This window comes from Colletotrichum truncatum (genome assembly GCF_014235925.2).
Source record: "Colletotrichum truncatum strain CMES1059 chromosome Unknown Contig_0008, whole genome shotgun sequence".
Classification (NCBI taxonomy): Eukaryota; Fungi; Ascomycota; class Sordariomycetes; order Glomerellales; family Glomerellaceae; genus Colletotrichum; species Colletotrichum truncatum.
In genome coordinates, this window is record NW_027222405.1 from 1,754,390 (window position 1) to 1,774,768 (window position 20,379).

The following is a 20,379-nucleotide window of genomic DNA, read 5'->3' on the forward strand; positions in this document are numbered from 1 at the left end:
AGGGAAGGAAGGAGGAAGGGAGACAGACAGATGGATGGGGCAGCGGATTGTGAAGGGGGGAAGGGGCGCTAGAAAGTGCGAGGCATGGGAAAGGGTGGGTGTGTGTGGGTGTGTGCACGCGTGCGCGTAGGTACCACCTTACCTGGTTTCTGCTAGTGCAGGTGTAATGTAAAGCTGCAGGTGGTATTAGGAAGATACCTGCCTGCTACCAACTGCTGGCAGGTAGTGAAAGCGCAGGCGACAGGCAGCCTGGGGCATGCAGGTGAGCGATGCAGGCAGAAAGAAGATTTGTTGGTGCTGCTACGGCAAGAAAAAAGACAGGGCGGGCAGGGAATGTTAGGGAAGAGAGGAAGGAGGCGGCGGCCACCACAGAAGAGAGCGTACCTAGTAGTAAGTGTGAGGGAGAGAAGAGGAGAAAAAAAAAAAAAAAAAAAAAAAGGTAAGGTCCTGTGATTGATTGATTGATTGATTGGATTGAGCGGCCAGGGATGGGGACAGGTTGAATAGGGAACGCTTTAGCAATGCGTGAATGAACTTGGCGTTTCTGCCTCCTCTCCCTGTTTCCGCCAACCAGTGAAAACACATAATGCCACGATGCCACGATGCATCCCCTGCGTGTGTGCCTACCTTGTAGCTTATGCCCCACGATGATTTTGCGAGATTTAGCGTAAGACCATTCCGGAAAGCGCTTGGTAGGCCCATACAGCGCACGAGCCATTGGGTTTGCAGGTTCTTATTCTTCCTTCTACTATACTAGTAGACATCTTTCACTGCAGAAAGTCGCTCCCCACTAAATTAACGACTGCTGCCTTCAGTCTGGAACGACACCAGGGAATGGGTTGTTGTTCTTGTTGCGGCTCGAATCCAACGTTCAGAGGAAAAAAGTTTGCGCCTCAAACTATGAAGTTTTAACATGAGTTCGGGAGTTTTCAGGATACCCGAACAAATTCACAGTAATTAAACATTCAACTGGCGCTACTGACTGTTCGCTACATCCCGCCTGCCGCTATGTCAGTAGGACCGCCGCCTAGCCAGACTGTTGTTGTGCTGCTGAATCCCCATGACCTCTTCTGTTCGATCCGCCACGTCTTTCCAATAACGCTCTGTCTGCTATGGAACCGCTGGCATATAGTAGAGCACCTCTAACCGTTATTAATGTCTCGTTGACGAATCTTTACCCTTGAGTGTCATCCTTGATACTTCAGAAAACAGTTTTGCATGTAGATACATCAGCTAGTTTGGCTCTACCTCCCCGTTCCTTCCGCTCCCGCAGTTTCCGGGCATTACAAGTCCTGTATCACCTCCGGATACTTTACCTCCGGTCCTCCAAAGATATCGACCTCAAGAGCCTTCCGAACGTCTACTTCTACAAATGCCTCTGGCTCTTCTAGAAAGCTCAATGCATCAACTGCCTTACCTCCACATGCTCTTTCCAACGCAAGGAAGGCAAAGTGGCCCCCAACTACTGGTCTGGCCATGAAGTGAGGACCAGGCCACCCACCCGTGCCCTCCGTTTCGTACAGGTCGGTGAGAGGTCGATCTAAGAGCCAAGTTAGCATGTTGAAGTCGCACATCTTAATTCTCACAGCTTTACCTGTAGTGGTCTCATTCACCCAAGTTGCAATGCTTTGGAGAATTTCTGTCCGAGTCTTCCTGCTTGTTACAGCCGCAGCAAAGAACTGCCAGTCACTCTTTGTGTAAAGATGTCGGCTGTCGAGCGGCAGGCCGTAGTGCTGCAGAACCGAATGGTACCAGTTACTTTGCATGGTATAAATCTTGTCGGGGATGAAGGTCGTTCTTGATCCCATGCCAAAAACCCTCTGCAGCCACCCCGAAATTCGCCCACCCAGTGATGAGTCTCTTTGTCCTGGTAAGTGGAAGCAGAGGAGCGAGTCCGCATACAGGTTGTAGATTGTCGTCCAGGAGCCATACCAAGTATATGCCAACTTGGCGTGAGACCCGTCCCTCGAAATCCCGAAGTCTTGCCACTTATCAATGTACTCGTTCGCGATATTTGTGTAGTACTTGGTGTCATCTGCCTTGCCCAGTACGTCGGCGATCTCAGCCATTGCTTTGATGCCGATAATGCCCTTTAGAGCCAAGTTTGTCTGGTTGGCAAGCCATCCGGCAAAGTCATCAGTGCAGAGCTGGTTAGCTGGGATGAGGGATTCACGGACCAGATAGCCCGTCCACTTGGTCCAGAGCTCGTATGACCTTGACACCCATTTCTCAGCCTCCTTGGATCCCCTCATTGTAGTAGCAGCTGAGGGGCGGTCAATGCCGTAACCATCGGAGGACAACGCCCAAGGCCGTACACCGGAGATATCCGTGCTCAGTGATTCAAGCGATCTCGCATAGCCACCCACGGATTGGAGAAATGCTGGCTGAGTGTCGTATTTGAAGGCATTCACAAGCGCTAAGCCCATGATAAGCATGTTTCCACACTCCTCCACGGGCATGTACTCATCCCTGCCGTCAGGATGTCCAGTTGCATTGGGGAAATGTGCTCCAAGGTCATGCATGCTATAGTCGTTGGGATACTGGCCGCTCAATTGGTGCTCTAGAAGAGGCTCTAACAGATACGCTAGCCAACGAGGGTTGGTGTATAAGAAAAATGGGAAAGCGGGGAAGATCACGTCAACGGTCTGGAAGTTTCCGTTTGAAGAAATCTCCTTGAGAAACAATATGGGGTTGTCAGGGGTTCCGGAGAACTGCGTTGCGCCGAGGACTTGACGAGCAGACAGTGCGGCAATATCTTGATAGTCTTGAGAGCCCGAAGCAAAGGCGTCAATGGCCAGTTGCCCAGAATAGTTTCTGGCTAGTAGGTTGGCTGCCGCAAAGTCATCGTAGTGGTATTGGATAAGATCGGTAGAGGCTGCAAAGTAAGATGACCACAAAGGCCTCATCATCGTCAATCCCCTGGCGGCTGCAAATTGAACAACCGGGTCTTGGACCAGTGCCAGTGTAAACAACACGCTGTCTGCAGATGCCAAACCAGCCCCAGTCTTATTGCTGAGGCGGAATGACTTGGAAAAGGCGAACACCGGCTCCTCGTCCATAATCTTCCGGAAGGAGTTGTCAACCTCATTCTTCAGTGAACCATCTTTTGCAAAGTGTTGCCGCAGTATGGCAGACGTTCCCGCCTGGTGATAAACATTCGCCGGGCCTGTGAAATGCAGGGTTCCCCACTCCGCGTGATCAGCAAACTCGGTGAGAAGCTGTTGCGTGTGCCGTGACACCTGCCATGTCTTTAGTGCGGCGCTGTGGCCTTGTGAGGCTTTCGCGTTACTCAACCTCCAAATAATTTTGTTGTCTCTGTTGCCACTGACCCACTCGCCGTTCAAGTCCGTGTAGACGTTAATGTCAAACGATCCCTCGACGTGGACAGTCAGATACGCAGCAGGAATTGACTGACGAAAGGTTGAGGTGGGCGTAATGGGGGATAGGAACGAGAGAATGACTGTAACGGGTGCGGAGTTTCCCTTAGGGGGAGGAATCGAATATGAAAGGTTGGTGGTTGAGGCATCAAAAACGGCGCCCAAATAGGTTGGGAAAGCTACGTTGTAATTTCAAGAAGGGTGTTAGATGATTAAAATACCTTCCAGCAAAGGTTAATGCACGACATACTTGGAAGAGGAAGACAAAGAGTCCTGCGGCCGTCCGAGCAGCGGATAAACCGTGTTAGAATCTGGCACGGAGGCCATAACCGAGAAGCCAACCTGGAAAACGTCATGTTAACTAAAGTATGAGTCGATGAGTGCAAGACCATACACTGCTTCCGGTCCAGAAGGTCGGCCAATGTTCCCATGGTGCATCGCGAGCATTTCCCAGCCAAGTACTGAGATACGGGTTCCGAACGATCAAAGGAAGAACAGGAGGCGTCAACGAGGAAGCGCTGGCCGTCACAGCAGCAGTTAACAGCGATAAGAAATGCATGGCGAGGAGAGCGCCTTAAGGCCAGCTGAAGATATAGTGAGGCACCTGCTTGCCAGGCAGTCGCGAACAGGCGATCACGGGGTTGGGCAGGTGAAATGCGAGGCTGGCTGAAGGAAGAACGCTATTGTCGTCTACTTGTGATATGCGATGGGAGTCGGTCAGAAACAAACGTCCAGGATTGCACAGAGTAGTCAGGAGAGAGAAGATGGTTGGGCTGGTTGGGTTGTAAAAGGGAGAAGTAGACAAATGAATGGGACAAGATCCCTCACTCGGCCTTGTTTTACATCGGCTCCTAGCAGGTAAGAGGAATGAACGGTCTGCGCTCAGTAGCCTGGTCTTCGAGGTGGCACGGGGACAATTGGGGAAATCTGGGGTCGAAGCTACCTCCTTGTCACGGGTAGAGGAGCTTGGAGATGCAAAACGGACGCAAAGCTGTGCACACGTACGTCAGGTTGACTGACACGGCGGGTCAGGTGGGGGAGGAAACCAAGACTGAGCTCCAGGTCACATCCGCCAAGGAACCGTGTGTCCAATGAGAACGCTAAATTCGACACAATGGACACCAACCAAACAAACATGAACCGCCCGCAGCATGAGCCCCTGTGCTGCGGGGACAGCGGGGTTGCTTTGTGCGGGGTCGGGTCGTCAACATTGATCATAAGCAAGCATCCGTAGTAGTAGCAGTAGTAGTGGTGCGTTTCGTACGTTCGGGTCTGTGTGTTTGGCTCTGTCAACCCGTCTATGGAAACTCAGCTTGAAAAATAACGTTCATCCATTGTGCTGTCAACTCAACTATCACTGGTCTAGTATTCAGCTTCATATTGGAACAGATGATCGGCAAACTTAGCGATGTCTCCGTATCGGCTGCCTACGAACAAAGTACATCTCCGACAAATAAAACCCAAAAAAGCTGACTGGCCGATGAATGTGCGAATAGCTGGGTTGTTCAGTGAGTTATAACGTACTAGATAGCGGGGGAAACCTTTAAACTAGATGTTTTGTTCTTTCGGGGCTTAGGACCGAACCATCAGGTTTAGCGTCTAAGGACTACTTAAAATACCCTGCCTGCATCGGGCCGGGTTAAGTAGTTGCGAAGACGGTAACCCTCTTGACATCAACGTTATATGATTGGCGCTGGAGTTAAGTCGGGAAACGCGGGACACCGGCTACACCCAGTGTTCTTTCTCTTGCGATGCGTTGTCGAGGCGGATCATGTCACTCCTTGTAGGCAAAACTCCTATAAATCCTCAACAAAATCAAGCCAGAACTTCATCAAGTCATACCAATTAACACTCAGAGGTTATCGTTACAATGTCGTCACTTGAAGGTAAGGTCTACGCCTTCACTGGCGGCGCCAGCGGCATCGGTTTAGCGACAGCCAAGATCATCGCAAAGCGGGGTGCTACCGTTTGCATGGCAGACATCGACCCCGACGCCATGAGGGAGGCCGAGGCCTATTTCGCAGAGCAAAAGACGCCATTCTCGGTCACAAGAGTTGATGTCTCCAAAAAAGACGAGGTTGAGAGCTGGATAGGCGGTATCGTCAAGCAGTTCGGTCGTCTGGACGGGGCTGCCAACGTAGCTGGCATTATTGGCAAGCACCATGGCATTCGGGGCGTTGCAGACCTTGAGGACGAGGAATGGCACAAAATCATCGCCGTCAACTTGACGGGCTGCATGTATTGTCTCAGGGCGGAGCTTGGGAGTATTGTGGATGGTGGTTCAATTGTCAACGTGGCTTCGATTCATGGCATCAAAGGTACACCCCTCCTTAAAGCCCATCGGAAGAGACTCGTCTGACCGAGTGATCAGGCTTCGCCAAGCACGGCGCATACGATGCCAGCAAACATGGTGTTATTGGCCTTACACGTGCGGCAGCCAAAGAAAACGGAGCCCGCGAAATTCGGGTCAACGCCGTAGCCCCCGGTGCCATCTACACGCCACTGATGGAGAAGGCCTGGAAGTTTCACAATCGCCCATCAGATGCCGCCTTCGACGAGCCAACAGCGTTTCAACGCCAGGGCACTGCTGAGGAGTGTGGAAACGTCATCGCATTCCTGCTAGGCCCAGAAAGTTCTTTCGTCAGCGGGAGCGTTTACTCTGTCGATGGAGCGTGGCTTTAAGCCATCAGCGGCCTCTTGACGCTCATGGGCGGCAGGCGGGTCGTGCTGGAAATAACGTGTTGGTAACTCTTCACCATACATCGGATGGATCAACTTCATGCTTCTCGCCGTCATCTCTAATGTGCTGGAGCTTTGTGTCCCTCTTCATAGGCTTCCTCATGTCATAGGCGTCCTCGCTGTCTCGGGTCGGGTCCGTGGCGTGGTCGCCGTAGTAGTCCTTGACCACGCGAAAGACGCTGTACCCCAAGCTCTTATAGAAGGCGATCGCCTTATGATTACTCGTTCGGACAAACAAGTCGACAAACCAGGCGTCGTTGGCGTTGGCTGGAGCCTCCAGCAATTCGGTTAAGATCTTGCCGATGCCCAGCCTCCTCGCTTCAGGCGCAACGGTCAGCGCAGTGACGTGGGCGTGCCAGGGGAGGTAATGTTCGGAGTATTTGTAAACATCGGGCGACGATTCAAGTTTGCCCATAACTACAGGATCACGTCAGACAGGTCAACCGAACAAGATAATGCGTAACAAGACGTACTGTAGCCAATTATGTTTCCATTCATATCCTCACAGACCTGGAACATGGAGGGCCATCTGGCATAGTATTGCAAGTAGAACGCCAGCTCATATGTCTCCGTGAGAGGGTCTAGGTTGCACTTAGAGAACTTGTTAACATCCTCAGGGCGAAAGCGGCGGAAAGTAGCCATGGCTCAAGCGGTAAGAAAAAGCCTCGGAGAGAGATTGCGAAGGTTTAGAGCAGATAGTCGAGGGTATTGTGCCGGGAGATGACAATCCTCTGCCAGAGGGGGATGGTGGTCGGGGTCGGTGACCAAGTGTCTGGGACAGATGAGAAGCAATGGGGCTTTACCATGCACTGGCGACGAAGATGATTTCTGTTTGGGCGGTGTCGATAAGAGGCGATAACAGCGATGCCGCATTAAAGGAATGGAGCTTGGTTTTAGTTTTGCTGACCTAATAGATGGGAGATCAGGTACGTTGGACGCCAGGTAGAATGCAGGGACTAGTTCAAGTGACAGGTGCCCCCCAAAAGCACACACCAAAAAAAAAAAAAACACCCCTTCTGGCTAGGTGCGTGCTGCAGACACAGCGGTCTATGGAACTGAGACGCCGCACCAGCTACGCAGCAGGACAGCGGCCAATGTCTCGCATCGAAGCGGCAAACCAACAAGCAGCATCTTGACTTTCTTCTTCATCCAAGATTACCCGTGGCTATTTTTCGGACGTCCACGTACCTAGCCACTCAACACTGATCGAGAAAGCCGAGGGGACGACGCACAGGCGCAAAGGAAGAACGGCCCTCTACCCTTAGCCTGGTCTGACTTAATTTACAGTGTCCATCTGCCGATAATAATCAACAACAAAGCAGCGTTCGTGGTGCCCGCTCGGATTGCATTAATTGGCCGTTGGTGCCGCTCGTCCTATATCAGCCCGCTCCTAATTATTAAGAGAAGTAACAAACCTAAGCATACCTTCTCCATCACCCACCAGACACGTCTTTCCACGGTCCGACCTTGACATGCATGGAAAACTAAACTAACCTCTGCTCCGCTCAAAGTTGGTTTTGCGCGACTACAACCCTCCATTGTCAACCCACCTTCGCTACTCCTGAGTGTCCTCTACCTGGTTGTTCCTTGTCCCATATTTGATGCGGAAGCCCTTGTTGTTTGTTACTGCACCAGCAATCCCAGGACAGCCAAAGCAACAACAATCACCTACTCGGATTTGTTGATTGCCAACTCACGCACGTCGTGGAACGTCATCGATTCGACTTTTCCGCATATAAGTCCTGTTCGGACGGGTTCTACGGTCCAAACCTCCTTTCGCCTCCGACTGACTGCTACCTTCACTCGCTCTGATCAACTGCCACGATGCCTTCCTCTCCGCAGACTCCAGGACACTCGCGTCATCCCTCGAGCGTTGACGCCTCATATCAGTACAGCAGCGTCAACTCGTCGCCTCAGAACCGAAGACCGTCAAGATCCTCTACACATGATTCCACAACACCGTTGCGTAGCAGCTTTAACAACCAAGATGGTCTAGACATCTCTTATGCCGGTGGGGTGGTTGGGACGGGTAATGGCCTGGGCAATCTCGCGGATGAGCTGGCTGACGCATTTTCCGACTCCGGGGACGAGGGAGAATATTATGAGGACGATAATGGGACACCAAACATCAGTGTCGAAGAGGCCGAGGGGCGAGCTGGCGCCGAAGGTACACGGGACAGCGGTGTCGATGTCTCGAACCACGGTGAAGCCGGCAACAAGGCCAGCAAGTTAAACTTAGGTCCCCCATCGCCTCCCCGGCGCGGCCACCGAAGGAACGGGAGCGAATACGATGGAAGCGAATATGGATCCGAGTCTGACCTTGACTCCCCCGGCATGCTGCCCAGTTTAGTTGCCAAGATCGATGCTGTTGAGTCACTTGCGAGGAGAGGAACAGAAAGCAATGGCGGTCCCACTGATGGTGTGTTCAACCGTGTGACCGAGAGCTTGAGAGACCTTGGATCTCAGGCCGGCGTTGAGGGCAGCGCAACAAGGTATATTGCGACAACTTGGGCCATTGAATGACTTGTGTTCTAACATCACCAGGCTTATCACCGCTCACTCGGCCCTCACGACTCACCTTACGCACCAGACTCGTCAGCTACATAATTTGACGTTTCCTCTGCTCTCTCCCCTTGTTGCACCACCAGACTCGGAGACTGTTGACGATTTATTGCCCCTACTCATAGAGTTGTCCGAATCGATGCCACGGCCAACAACGAAGGCTTACGATTCCCTCACAGCCCTCCACACACTGACTTCCGACCTCGTACAGAGCCTCAACTACCTCTCAGACACTCTGCATATGTCAAGACAGACAACCACAACGGCCACGCGCCGGCTGAGAAGCGCCAAGGAGCTGGTCGCCGAGATCAGAAGAGAGGAAGAGCTCAGCGAAGAAGGCGAGCGGTGGCTGACTCGTGGCAACTGGAGCGAAAGACTGCGGAAACGTGAATGTGCAGGAGTGTGTGGTGATGTCGTGAGTGGCTTTGAGGAAGTCTGCAACGGTTGGCGCGCCCGGCTACTAGAGCAAGCCGGTTCTGCCCCAGCCTGAGAAGCCAAGGCGACGCAGAGACTGATGTAGCCTATTAGCGAGGCGTTCTTATCGTCTTACTCCGGAAGAAAGCAGCTTGGAGCGACCTATTCATGCATTGAGGTTGGGTAATGCAGGGCCTCCCATGGGATAGAATCACCGGCGCTTTGGATTAGACTTGGGTATGGGAACATGCAATCACAGCACTCGCACTGCTAGACTAAATGAATTTCACGATTTGATGAGTACAACAGCAACAGCAACAATGACGATGGCTGTCCCGGAACGCTCTATTAAGTGTTTCGTTTGGTTGCAATTCGCGTGGCTCTATAAATTCAGTATCGACGTCTGCCTAGGCTTAATGAAAATTCTTACAAGTGACTAACACGTTCTTAGTCACATAAACTCGCCTCGGTGGAACGGATAAGTACCATAATAAGGCGGGGAGCACAACGAGTCGCATCATCAGGAAGGTCGAATCCGTCATATGGAAACTTGTGCTAGTCATGGTGTTATGTCACATCTCGCTCGTGTTGGGTGATTTTCAGCGTCAATTCATAGTATGTGCATAGTCAATGATACATGTCAATTGAAGTGGCGTATCTGGTCAGCAGCCAATATCCCACCCACCCCAATTGTATTTCTTTATCAGAACCGATTCACCAAATCTGGCAAAGAAGGATGAATGTAGGTGGCCCCAGCGACGGGAACGAACAGCCAGTATCGGGGATCAATCTTCCTCTAGCCGTACCGTAAAGGCGGGCCGGGGTGGCTCATCATTATCATCAAATGCCGGGGTCCTGGGTTGCCGCAATCCACCGTGACCTCGGCTCAGCCGACTTGATCGGCTCGCACGGCTCATGGGGCGATCGGTATCGACATCAAGGTCGACAGATGCTTCGGCTTCATCACGTGCCTTGTTTATGGCAGCAAACCCTGACAAACTGACGTTGTCGTCTCTAGATAGACGAGGCTGTTGCAGGACACCGGTTTTGCGCAGACGTCCATCAACAGGAGGCGCTTCTTTGCCTTTCCTTACTCCGAATTCAGACTCGTCGTCAACAAGCACAACCATCCAGACACCCACGGCACTGTTGCTGCCGAGTAGAGGTGTGCAATGAATCCACCGCAACCGTCCTTCGCCCCCAGACTTGTTCATCCATCGAACCTTGGCGGTGACACCATGACCATCCGCGAAGGCTTGGCTGAGACCATCACGAACTCGGTTTGATCCACCGATCTTGTCCATGAAGTTAGATTGTAAGATACCAGGCAGCCTCAAAGACGGCGACGCAAATAAAATCCGCAGACTGGGGTGCGGTCGAACAAGCAAGTAATGCTCGTAGACTCCCGTGAGCTTTCCACTATTGAGGGACGTTACTGGACTAAGTTGTTGAATAGACGATGTTTCATCTTGGATCAGAATCCGAGGCTTGTGCCAATTGGTTGACGTAGTTGTCTGTGCCTCGTCTTGAGGGGCGCGATGCATGTTGCCGCCTCGTCTTCGAACAGTTTCGAGTTCTATCGGGTTGAACATCTCAGTGAGATCCTGGAACTCATCTTTTTCTTCCTCGCCTTCCTGATTTCGGTGACTGGTAGAGGCTGCTGAATCTTTCTTGACGACAAGGTTCTGGAGGGCATCAAGTCCAGAGCTTTCCTTGGCAAGGCCCGAAACATCTACTTGAGCGCCAATGAAATAACGAACCGTGCCACGGCTGTCGTATAAGGGTGCCACCATGAGAAGGTTCATAAAAGGCGAACCATCTCGGCGGTAGTTAAGAAATGTTTCATAATGCTCTTTGCCGGCTAATATCTTATCACGAATCCGTTTCACGCTGAATGGATTGGTCTTAGGGCCCTGAAGAAATCGACAATTGCGTCCGATGACATAGTTCATGCCATATTGCGTCGTCCTATGAAATTCTATAGGTTTTCAGCGAAATATTCCTGGCTGTTTGGACAAAAAGCGAGTAGCACATACCTTCGGAAGCAAAGACAATGGGGTTGTCATGCCTTGAGGGATCTGTCAAGCAGAACACTTCTGCCAACCCTTCAGACATCTCCCTTAGCTGGACAGGAAGAGTTCCCGTGATTCGCCTTTTGATCGATACACTTACGGTCTGAATCCACAAGTGCGTGATGTATGCAGGGAGATCTTGTTGTACCAGAACATCAAAGGCAGCCTCGGCCTTTTTCTCCAGGGAACTGTTTGTCGTGCTGTCAGTATTCTCGACAGAGAACTGGTGTCCCGGCAATGCGTCTAGCCCACTCGCGATGGCATTTACATACGCGATAGCCCGCAACGCTTTTAGACAGTCTAAGTAGTATGTCAGAAGAGGCAGAGAGCTTGGTCGGGCAGAGTGCAGGAAGTCTGTAAAACGCCGAAAAAGGACGTGGTCATCAAAGATGGCCCCGAGGTGATCCTTGGAGAAGAGTAGCTCGGATCGAGTTTCCAGAGAGTAGTGCCCGTTATCTCCATGAAACGGTACTACAAGATCAAACGAGCCTGGCTCAACCTCTTCTTCAGCCAGGGGCTCCAGAATCTCGTCATCACCGGCGCCTTTGGTTTGCAAAGCTGGCAAAGAGGTAGCGTTCGTCTGGTACGATGATGCAATGGACCCAGCCCTTGACCCCGAAGACCTCGTGCGTGGACTCCTCGGGGGGCTAGAAGAAGCGTGTCTGCCATGGAATTGAATGAGCTGAGGAGACATTGCTCTTCCTCTGGAGTGATCGTCGAAAGGCTGGGTGACGCTTTGAAGGCGGATTAGCCAATTTCGGAAACCAACAGAAAAATGGTCCGTACCTTCTGTCTTTCCTCGAATTCAGAGTATTCGGGTTGACCGGGCCGTGATAATTCCAGTTCTCATCCTCTTCATCCCAGGTCTCCTGGAATCGAGATGGGTTGCATGCCATGGCTTGCGGTAAATACTTGACAGGCCTCTTGAAAGGGATATCGGGAATGTCTGCACCACCCTCGTCCAAGTCTATGCCTGGCTGTTGGCTACCAAGGGACGTTACACTTAGGGTGGTATACGGACTGCCTGATTGGGGTTGGGTGAGTTCACCGTGTCGATGTCGTCGGTGGTTAGGGCTGGCAGATACTTGAGCCATATGTTTCTTTCTCCGAAATTGTGCAAGCGCTGGATGGGGACCGGAATCACGAGCCAAGGAAGAGACAGACAAGTGAAATATCGTTGTTCAGTTGGGATTGCACGATACTTATATGGGGGGTGGGGGGTCGCTGTTTGTTGTTTGGATAAGAACAGGACGAGAGCATCGAGTGTAAAGGAAATAAAGCTGTGGCACTTAAACCATTGGCTTTCGTGACATCTTCCTGCCTAGCGTGGGGCACTGCCATCTTGATCGCGGAGTGATGGTCAAAGAGATCAGCTCTGCAGAGTTGCAGATAAGTCTGAGCAGGCAAGCGCCCAAAGATCGACAACAGCAGAACGAAACTATTGACGGGCGAGGCGGAAATGAGCAAGCGGTAGGTACTGCAGGCAAAAACTCCTCTGGGCGAACGCGGTGCCAGGTACCAGTATGACCGTGCTCTTTCGGCCTAAAGAACTCAAGCGTTTTCGACATTGGCGGCAAAGAAAATATGAAATCCAATTTTTTGCGCGGCGATGGATACTCGAATGCCGCTGGGGAGTGGATGGACGTCACGATTTGGATTTCGGGAGCGCACGTCGATCACCTACTAACCCCCTTGGGCATCGCTATGGGCTATGAGGTGCCGATGGCGAGAAAGGGGGCAACATCCGATTTTGAACTAGTCTTTGTCCCAGTGCTAGCACATTCAGATGTCCGTAACGGGCTGGGGCTGGCTTGAAAGGTTTCCCTAGTGGCCCATGAACATAACGAAGCTTATGTGAATCAGCTCTAGGTGGGCCAAACCGCCATTCGTTATCTGGTCACCAACGGTTCGATCGCAATACCAAAATTTTAAGTATCCTAGTGAGATGCCGATGGGTAGGCGTGCCTTTTGTCGGAAGGCAAACTTACTGTCGCATTTTATTCCGTTGGTGAGAATGTCAAGAAGCTCGGAATCTGGCAGGCAGCTAGCTTTGCTGAAGTGCAACTGAAGTGTTGCAACATACAACTGGGAGACAGGCGGGCTCGGCGGGGAAGCGCAACAAGGATTTCTGATAGTGGCCATCGTCGTAAAGCAGTGGACTAGGCAGCAAGGTGGCAGCGCGAGCAAGGATGTATGCTCTGCGGCCGTGCTCCCGGGTCATTATCAACTGCCGATTTTGTATGATAATGAGCCAACTGAGGGGCGTATGTAACAGGTGGTAGTATGTTACGGAAGCCATGAAGTTCTACAATACCAGGGGCGATGACTATACAGTGATATCGTTAGCGATAAAACCTCTTGGCAAGCCAGTCTTTGGCATGGACCCAGCAGAGCTGGAAGACATGCCAGTCTGGCTTGCACCCGTAATCGCAGGGAAAGAAGAGTAGCGCCACCCATGCCATACCATTACCGGTTTACCTGCCCCTTATGATTCTTCAGCCAGTGCCCTTGCTTATGGACTGCAAAAGCGTCAAATGTTGTGGGGGTCCAACGCGATCCGGATTCGGCACCGGCCCCACAGAGGCCGACACCCGGACCACATGTTGAATCCTAATCGAGACAAAGGGCGGCACCTCCGACCTGAAGTGTGGCATTTGACAGACAAGGCTAAGCTTGGAACTATTTCCAAATGGACCTACGCGTCATCTCTTTCGCCAAAGTTTTTCGTCGAAGCCATGAGCCAGGCCCAGCCAACGAGCAAAAGTACAACTTGAAGTCCGTGCTTCGATCCCCGGGTATGCGATGGAAAGCCCAAATCGGCGGTCAGACGGACACCGTTTCGTTCGAAAGATGAAAGGAATGGTTCGTGAATAAATTGATGTAAATCAGTCGCTGAGGATAATGTAGGCCTGTAACTGAACCGCAATGCCTATTATTGATATCTCATTGGTCACAAAGTAGGGGGTTTATTCAACTGTACTTCCTTGTGGGCTAGTCTTGAACGTTGCTGGTCGAGGAATTAATGGTAGGACCTTTTGGGGCTCCTCCTCACACCCTTTATTTTCTTTTTGGCATGTAAGAACCGACTTTAACCGTGGCATTCCTATGTCATGATCTAGATTCACGCATCACCAAGTTGGCTAAATAGGCATTTTCGGCAAGTCAGAATAAGCGAGACTGTCACGCGTGTCACACTTCAGAGGGTGGCTTGTGTCTAGTGACACCGTGGCAGGCAAATAGGCAACCAACCCTGCTTCTCTTGATTCCCTCCTTTTTTGTCTCGTTGAAAATTCGCAGCAGTGGCACAGTCACCGCCACATCGAGAGGCTAGCACCCGACATTCGTGGCGTATATCTTTTGGTACGCTCTGCTCATCATCGCTGAGTGGGGTGATAGCTTAGGGATGCCGTTGCTTGCCACTAACATTGGTAGATCGAGTTGAGGCCACAGGTCTGAAGTGCTGGAAGGGAATGCGAGAGAACCAGCCCATGACGAGGCTGTCGATAGCCTCAACCTTGGTTATGCTGTGTCGTAAGACTTGAGCTCGTGAAAGAGGGGGAACCGTTCCTGGAAATCACTGGCTGCTCCAATGACTTCCCGAAAAGGGGTTATAGGTAGCCCCGCATGTTTGGTCGTTCAAACACCCACTTGACAAGATTTCAGTGGAGTTATTTACCACCCAGCAAGAAGGAGCTGGGAGATGTATGTGGTTAAGCGCAGCATGGCTCCCGCCTTTTCCAAGTCGAGACTAATAACTAATTCCGGGTTTGTTTATCGATGCACAGCAGCCGTACCTTGCGTGTCGGCTAAGCATGGACAAGCATAGATTGATTCTGTGCCCGTATTAGCCATGCGGTTTATGTAGATTTTGTTGTTGATGGAGATTCCATTGGCCATGAGCTTGCCAATGAGGAATCTACTGAGGTTCAGTGGAGCGGTAAGGGAGCCAATCAATTTGGCGGCTTTCAGAAGCTTGGTACGTGCAGTACTAATTGCGAGCAGCTTGCTCGGTAGTTAATAGAGAAGGCTGTACTGTGCATTTTTCTGATGCGTGCCGCAAACACTGTATGGGGCTTAATTTCGCGCCAAAAGCACGCTGGAATCGCTCATCGTGTTGGGAACTTTACGCGTCTGTCGCGTCGCGTCTTTGGCACCCCCAGCCGTCTTTAATCTCTTCCGGAGGTTGAATGACGTATCTTGGGGAACTGCATACAGTACATAAATCGGAATTTGGGCTATGCTGCAATTGTTTTAGTATTGAGAGGTTTCATGAGTGCCGAAGATTCCTGTCTCTTTCTTTCGTGACCTTGAAAATAAAAGGAATGGCGTGGTCTACAGAGTAACTAGCGTAGCCATTCAAGTAGAACAACGAAAAGCTTCTCAGCGCAAAGCTTTGTAAACCCGTGTAGCCATCAGCACCTGCCTGTAAAGACACGCGGCTGCCCGCCTCCCCTCCCCCCAGCAATCTTATGACAAAGAATGGATTAGGGGTCCATTTCCGCTAAAGGGGGGGGGGGGGGGGGTTCACGCTACGGAGCACGTGTGGACCAGCTCAGGGGACGGGCTACAGCGCCTCTTCCGCCCCTGTGGTGCCTGTCAGTGATTGGCATGGGGTTGTTTTCTCAACCGTGTCTGAACTGGCACCTGGACGGTTGAGGCCTAAGGCGCTTGAGTAGCTGTCAGTTAAAGAAATGGTGTAAAAAAATAAAAATAAAAAGGAGGGAATAAACAATGACATTAAAAATAGAAATAAACACTGTCTCCAGCCTCCCACAACTTCAAAATCTACGCCATGGAGGGGCGACTAAACTGGAATTCGGCGCGGCTTCACGAGACACGTTCGCCTAAGAAGCGCGACCGTGGAACCCTTTGCCCCTTGACCGCGAAACAATCCATAAACATTCTTGTTGGGGGTAAACAGGCATTTATGTTCGGGACTGCCTTTATTACCAATTACCATAACAGCTCATTCACGCCTTGCGTGTTAGCAATCAATGCGAGAAGAGACACAGTTGCTGCTCTGTTTAATTGTAGAAAGCGAGAGGGGTCACTGATAAATGAAAAATGAACAACCAGCTAGCACCTGCTATCGTAGATGACGATGCACGTCTAGATTGGCTCGAATTTTTGGTGCGACAAAATATCATGGAGCGAGAAGAGTGGCTGCAATGAAGGTGAGTCGAACCAATAATGAGATAACGGGTCCTCCTCGTACCTCTCATTCGCTTCAACATGCTCAGGGCAAGGCGAAATGCCCACATCATATACGTAGTAAGCGGTACCTATTTAAGAACGTAATACATGGTTGGCATGGAAAAGTACCATGTTCCCTGGCAACTAAAAACAGCAAACCACCTTGGGTTGAGTATCATGGAGCCGGCGAAGAGCTGCTCAGCTAGGGTAACCCAGAGCCCTCAATTTTAACGTAGCTATAGCAATCGAAGACAAATGTGAGTATATGTGTTTGTGTGTAAGCGCAGTGGTGCTGTTGCGGGCTATTTGAAACCTAAAATAAGCAATTCAACAATCGCGTTGTTTGTAGACGGGTTTAGGGTGACGGGTTGTTTGTTGTTGTTGCTCCCTATTGTTATTGTTCCAGGACGGGTGTGGTGCCCTGCCACCACAAAAGTCCGGTCGCGTCTGGAGAGGCCAACAGAAGGAACAGCCCAATCCATGGCATCTTTCAGCGGCCGGCCAAAGAGGGAGGGCTGCCACTGCTCTTGTGTTGTTGCTCTGCCGTCAACGCTAGCACCCTAGTTGGGCTAGCGTCATCCCTAGCCGCGACCCTCCCGGTTCAACCTCCCCCGTTACCCGCCCCGACACCAGCGGACGCTGCACTGGACTTTGGGCCCATCTCGCCGCCCCGTCACCATTGTCCTCATCATCGTCTAAATCTTTCTCTTCGTTCTGCTGTGAGCGACGCTGCCGCCTCCTACGATATCACCCCTTAGACATTTTGCATCCGTACAAGCGATCTCCGCAGCCACCCCTTACACAACGATACTCTTCTCCTTCCGCTCAGTCTTCGAATCCTTCTTCCGACACTTTTACGATTCGTATCAGCCCCGCCGACGTCCTCCAAGCTCTTGCGACAATACAGCGGGAAAAGCATGCGGTTGATACCAGCTGAGCGCCACCGTCAGGGATAAGGTGGTGATTCGTTTGCCAGCGCCGACCACCCGAACAACTGCCAACCAGCCAAAACACATCATTTTTTTGCGTCCAGAATTGTGATAGCATTGTTTAACAACTCTTCAGTGAGTTGCGCTGGATGATTTGTGCTCGCGACACCTTCTGCCCGCACAGGTGCTTGCTCGGCCCCGCCATCTCCAACGAAGCTCGTTCCCGCCCGCCTCGCCAGTCACCAATCTGACCTCGACCTGTTGGCCCGCTATTGCCCCTACTCCCGTCACCAACTCATTTCTATAATTCACCATGCCACCCTCGAGCGATTCATTAGCAGCCGTAGCAACCTCTGCTTCGGCAAAGAGATCAGTAACCGACACGACCGATTCCGCGACCGCAAGTCCCGTCCGTTTTGCAACACCACCTCCCCCTTCAGATCGGGGTCACCTCGAAAGTCGCCAGCATTTAGAAAACGCGAATCAGCGGAAGGTGCAAACTACGAGACGACCCAGCGAACCGACGCGCCCTGGTGCTTTTGACCCCGACGCCGTTGACCATGCCCTGTTGCGGGAAATTCACCACCGTTCACAGCGGGAAGGTACTCCTGGTGCCAGCCCACATAGAAAGCGCCAGAGGATAAATGGTGACAGGTGCGTATGCAGCCAGATAGGTCATCTTATGAGGTGTTGCTAAAGTGCGAATCCCTAGGTTCATTCCCACGCGTTCTGGTCAAGATCTTCAGGCCAGTTTCAGTCTACTGCATGAAGATGGCTCTCCAGCCACGCCGTCAAAACAGAAGAAGCGCACCCCCCACGGAGAGCTTCATTTCCAAAAGAGTAAGTCGGGTGTAGTCTGACGGACGCCAGAAATCAAGCTAACTTCTCCTAGCGGAAGAAGCGAATCGCACGTTTTCAACACTGCTTCGCGCCGAGCTGTTTGAGGGCTCAGTACCACAGGCAACTCCGCCAACGCTCTCTCCAGAGCATTCTCTCTCTACAGCTTCACATTCGGTCAATCTACATGATGGTACAAGGTCACGCACACCGCCGAACAACGGTTCCGCCGCCTCCCTTCCATCCACGTTGACTCCTTCAACTCCCCATAAAAACCTGTTCTCTTACATGTCCCCACGGCAACTCAGCAACGCAGGCCATCTTACACCATCAAGGACGCCACAGAGCCGACACGGTCCGAACCTAGACACCCGCTCTGAGATTTACAGTCTCTCTCCCGTCCGCTTCAACAGCCAACAGATGCTGCTTAGCCCGCGTCGACAGCCTCGGGCAGTGAGCAAAGTGCCTTACAAAGTGCTAGATGCTCCGGACTTGGCAGACGACTTTTACCTGAACCTCGTTGACTGGGGCAGCGCCAATGTACTCGGAGTTGGTCTCGGATCCAGCGTCTACATGTGGAATGCTCAGACAAGCAGAGTAAACAAGTTGTGCACGCTTGAGGATGATACCGTCACTAGCGTGTCATGGATTCAAAAAGGAACGCACATCGCTATTGGTACAGGGAAAGGCTTGGTTCAGATTTGGGATGCGGAGAAGACGCGACGGCTGAGAACGATGACAGGCCACACGGCCAGAGTAGGCTCGCTGGCATGGAACACCCACATCTTGACATCAGGCTCTCGCGACCGCCTCATCTACCACCGAGACGTCCGCGCTCCTGACCAATGGCTGCGGAAACTCGTGGGCCATAAACAGGAAGTGTGCGGTCTCAAGTGGAACTGCGAAGATGGCCAGCTGGCCAGCGGTGGGAATGACAACAAACTCATGGTATGGGACAAGCTTTCGGATACACCTCTGTGGAAGTTTTCAGACCACACTGCTGCCGTGAAGGCCATTGCATGGTCACCGCATCAAAGGGGACTCCTGGCGTCTGGGGGAGGAACGGCTGACCGCAGAATCATCTTTCACGATACTGTCCGCGGGTCGGTTATCAACGAAGTCGACACGGGAAGCCAAGTATGCAATATTGCGTGGTCTAAGAACTCAAACGAGATCGTGTCAACTCATGGCTATAGCCAGAACCAGATTGTGGTCTGGAAGTACCCGTCGATGACGCAAGTTGTTAGTCTCACCGGCCACACATACCGTGTCCTGTATCTTGCCATGAGCCCAGACGGCCGAGTTGTCGTGACGGGTGCCGGCGACGAGACACTGAGGTTCTGGAATGTCTTTGGTCGACGACCAGGAGCTCGAGAGGATAGCGACGGAGGGCGACTTGCAGACTGGGGCATCATACGGTAGAGATATCAGTATCAGTGTTTCGCACTCGCTCAGCGGCCGGCACATTTCGGCAGGAAAAAAATTATGTTTTCTCTCTTTCATCTGGTTTGGGAGGCTAATACGACCCGGGTAGAATCGCTACGAAACAGAGCGAAGACGCCAGACTTTGTTATGGGATGATGACGGGAGGACGAAATACCCTGCTACCGGCTACTTTATGCGCATGGGAACGGCGTCAGGATGAAGGGGGGAAAGTTTATAATTCCCCTCCTTTTCTATTTTGTTTTATCAGCTTTTTTTGGGTTGGGTTGGGTTTGGTTGGAGTGGGACTTACCATCTTTGATGGCTTAGCGGGTTTCCGGGAGGGAAAATGAGTCGATTGCTAAAGGCCTAGCGATGGGAAAGGACGGCGAGTATAGGAGCGATCATTGCACGCTCAAGCGCATATAGTATCTATCGTCAAATCGCCATAGCGCCTAAAAGGATATGTGGCTTGTTACAACTCTTACCAGAGCGCAGAATTAACGATGTTAGTCCAGCCCAGTCTTTTGGTTCGAGAACTGTGAGAAGCATGCTACAAAATAGCTCGAATTCGCAAGGTAACCAACAGAGTCGGGATCGATGTTGCTCTACTAAGCCTCTTCCAACGAGTTAATGATATCCAATGTACACACACACACACACACACACACACACACACACACACAATCAACAAACAGGTTCCATACTTTATAGTAAGAAACCATTTCAGGGAAACAAGCAACGAAAATAATTGTTCAATTGTACCGCTGTAAACCAACTCATGGCCCCCCCTTTATCATACAGTAGCCAAACCAGGTGGCAACACGAAGCCCT

The 20,379-nt window shown here is 51.5% G+C and overlaps 6 protein-coding genes across 6 annotated transcripts; 3 read left to right on the forward strand and 3 right to left on the reverse strand.

Annotated features, from left to right (window-relative positions):
- Positions 1-1,283: 1,283 nt before the first annotated feature.
- Positions 1,284-3,936, reverse strand: CTRU02_211975 (uncharacterized protein; the record flags this gene model as incomplete). The annotated part of the gene is made up of 4 exons (XM_036725626.1): positions 1,284-1,540; positions 1,595-3,570; positions 3,628-3,719; positions 3,772-3,936. The coding sequence occupies 4 exons, from the start codon at positions 3,934-3,936 to the stop codon at positions 1,284-1,286; spliced, it is 2,490 nt and encodes an 829-aa protein (XP_036582831.1).
- A 1,311-nt stretch (positions 3,937-5,247) lies between these two features.
- CTRU02_211977 (short chain dehydrogenase reductase family) lies at positions 5,248-6,059 on the forward strand (the record flags this gene model as incomplete). The annotated part of the gene is made up of 2 exons (XM_070205753.1): positions 5,248-5,707; positions 5,755-6,059. 2 exons carry the CDS (start codon positions 5,248-5,250, stop codon positions 6,057-6,059), a joined length of 765 nt encoding a protein of 254 aa, XP_070060566.1.
- A 70-nt stretch (positions 6,060-6,129) lies between these two features.
- CTRU02_211976 (acetyltransferase) lies at positions 6,130-6,758 on the reverse strand (the record flags this gene model as incomplete). Its single annotated transcript, XM_036725627.1, has 2 exons — positions 6,130-6,533; positions 6,590-6,758. The coding sequence occupies 2 exons, from the start codon at positions 6,756-6,758 to the stop codon at positions 6,130-6,132; spliced, it is 573 nt and encodes a 190-aa protein (XP_036582833.1).
- Positions 6,759-7,940: 1,182 nt separating this feature from the next.
- CTRU02_211978 (uncharacterized protein) lies at positions 7,941-9,168 on the forward strand (the record flags this gene model as incomplete). The annotated part of the gene is made up of 2 exons (XM_036725629.1): positions 7,941-8,608; positions 8,661-9,168. The coding sequence occupies 2 exons, from the start codon at positions 7,941-7,943 to the stop codon at positions 9,166-9,168; spliced, it is 1,176 nt and encodes a 391-aa protein (XP_036582834.1).
- Positions 9,169-9,877: 709 nt separating this feature from the next.
- CTRU02_211979 (hisactophilin c49s mutant phototropin phy3 fusion protein) lies at positions 9,878-12,258 on the reverse strand (the record flags this gene model as incomplete). The annotated part of the gene is made up of 3 exons (XM_070205754.1): positions 9,878-11,070; positions 11,129-11,904; positions 11,951-12,258. 3 exons carry the CDS (start codon positions 12,256-12,258, stop codon positions 9,878-9,880), a joined length of 2,277 nt encoding a protein of 758 aa, XP_070060567.1.
- A 5,672-nt stretch (positions 12,259-17,930) lies between these two features.
- On the forward strand, positions 17,931-19,545 carry CTRU02_211980 (cell cycle regulatory protein; the record flags this gene model as incomplete). The annotated part of the gene is made up of 3 exons (XM_036725631.1): positions 17,931-17,940; positions 17,999-18,126; positions 18,178-19,545. The coding sequence occupies 3 exons, from the start codon at positions 17,931-17,933 to the stop codon at positions 19,543-19,545; spliced, it is 1,506 nt and encodes a 501-aa protein (XP_036582836.1).
- Positions 19,546-20,379: the final 834 nt, after the last annotated feature.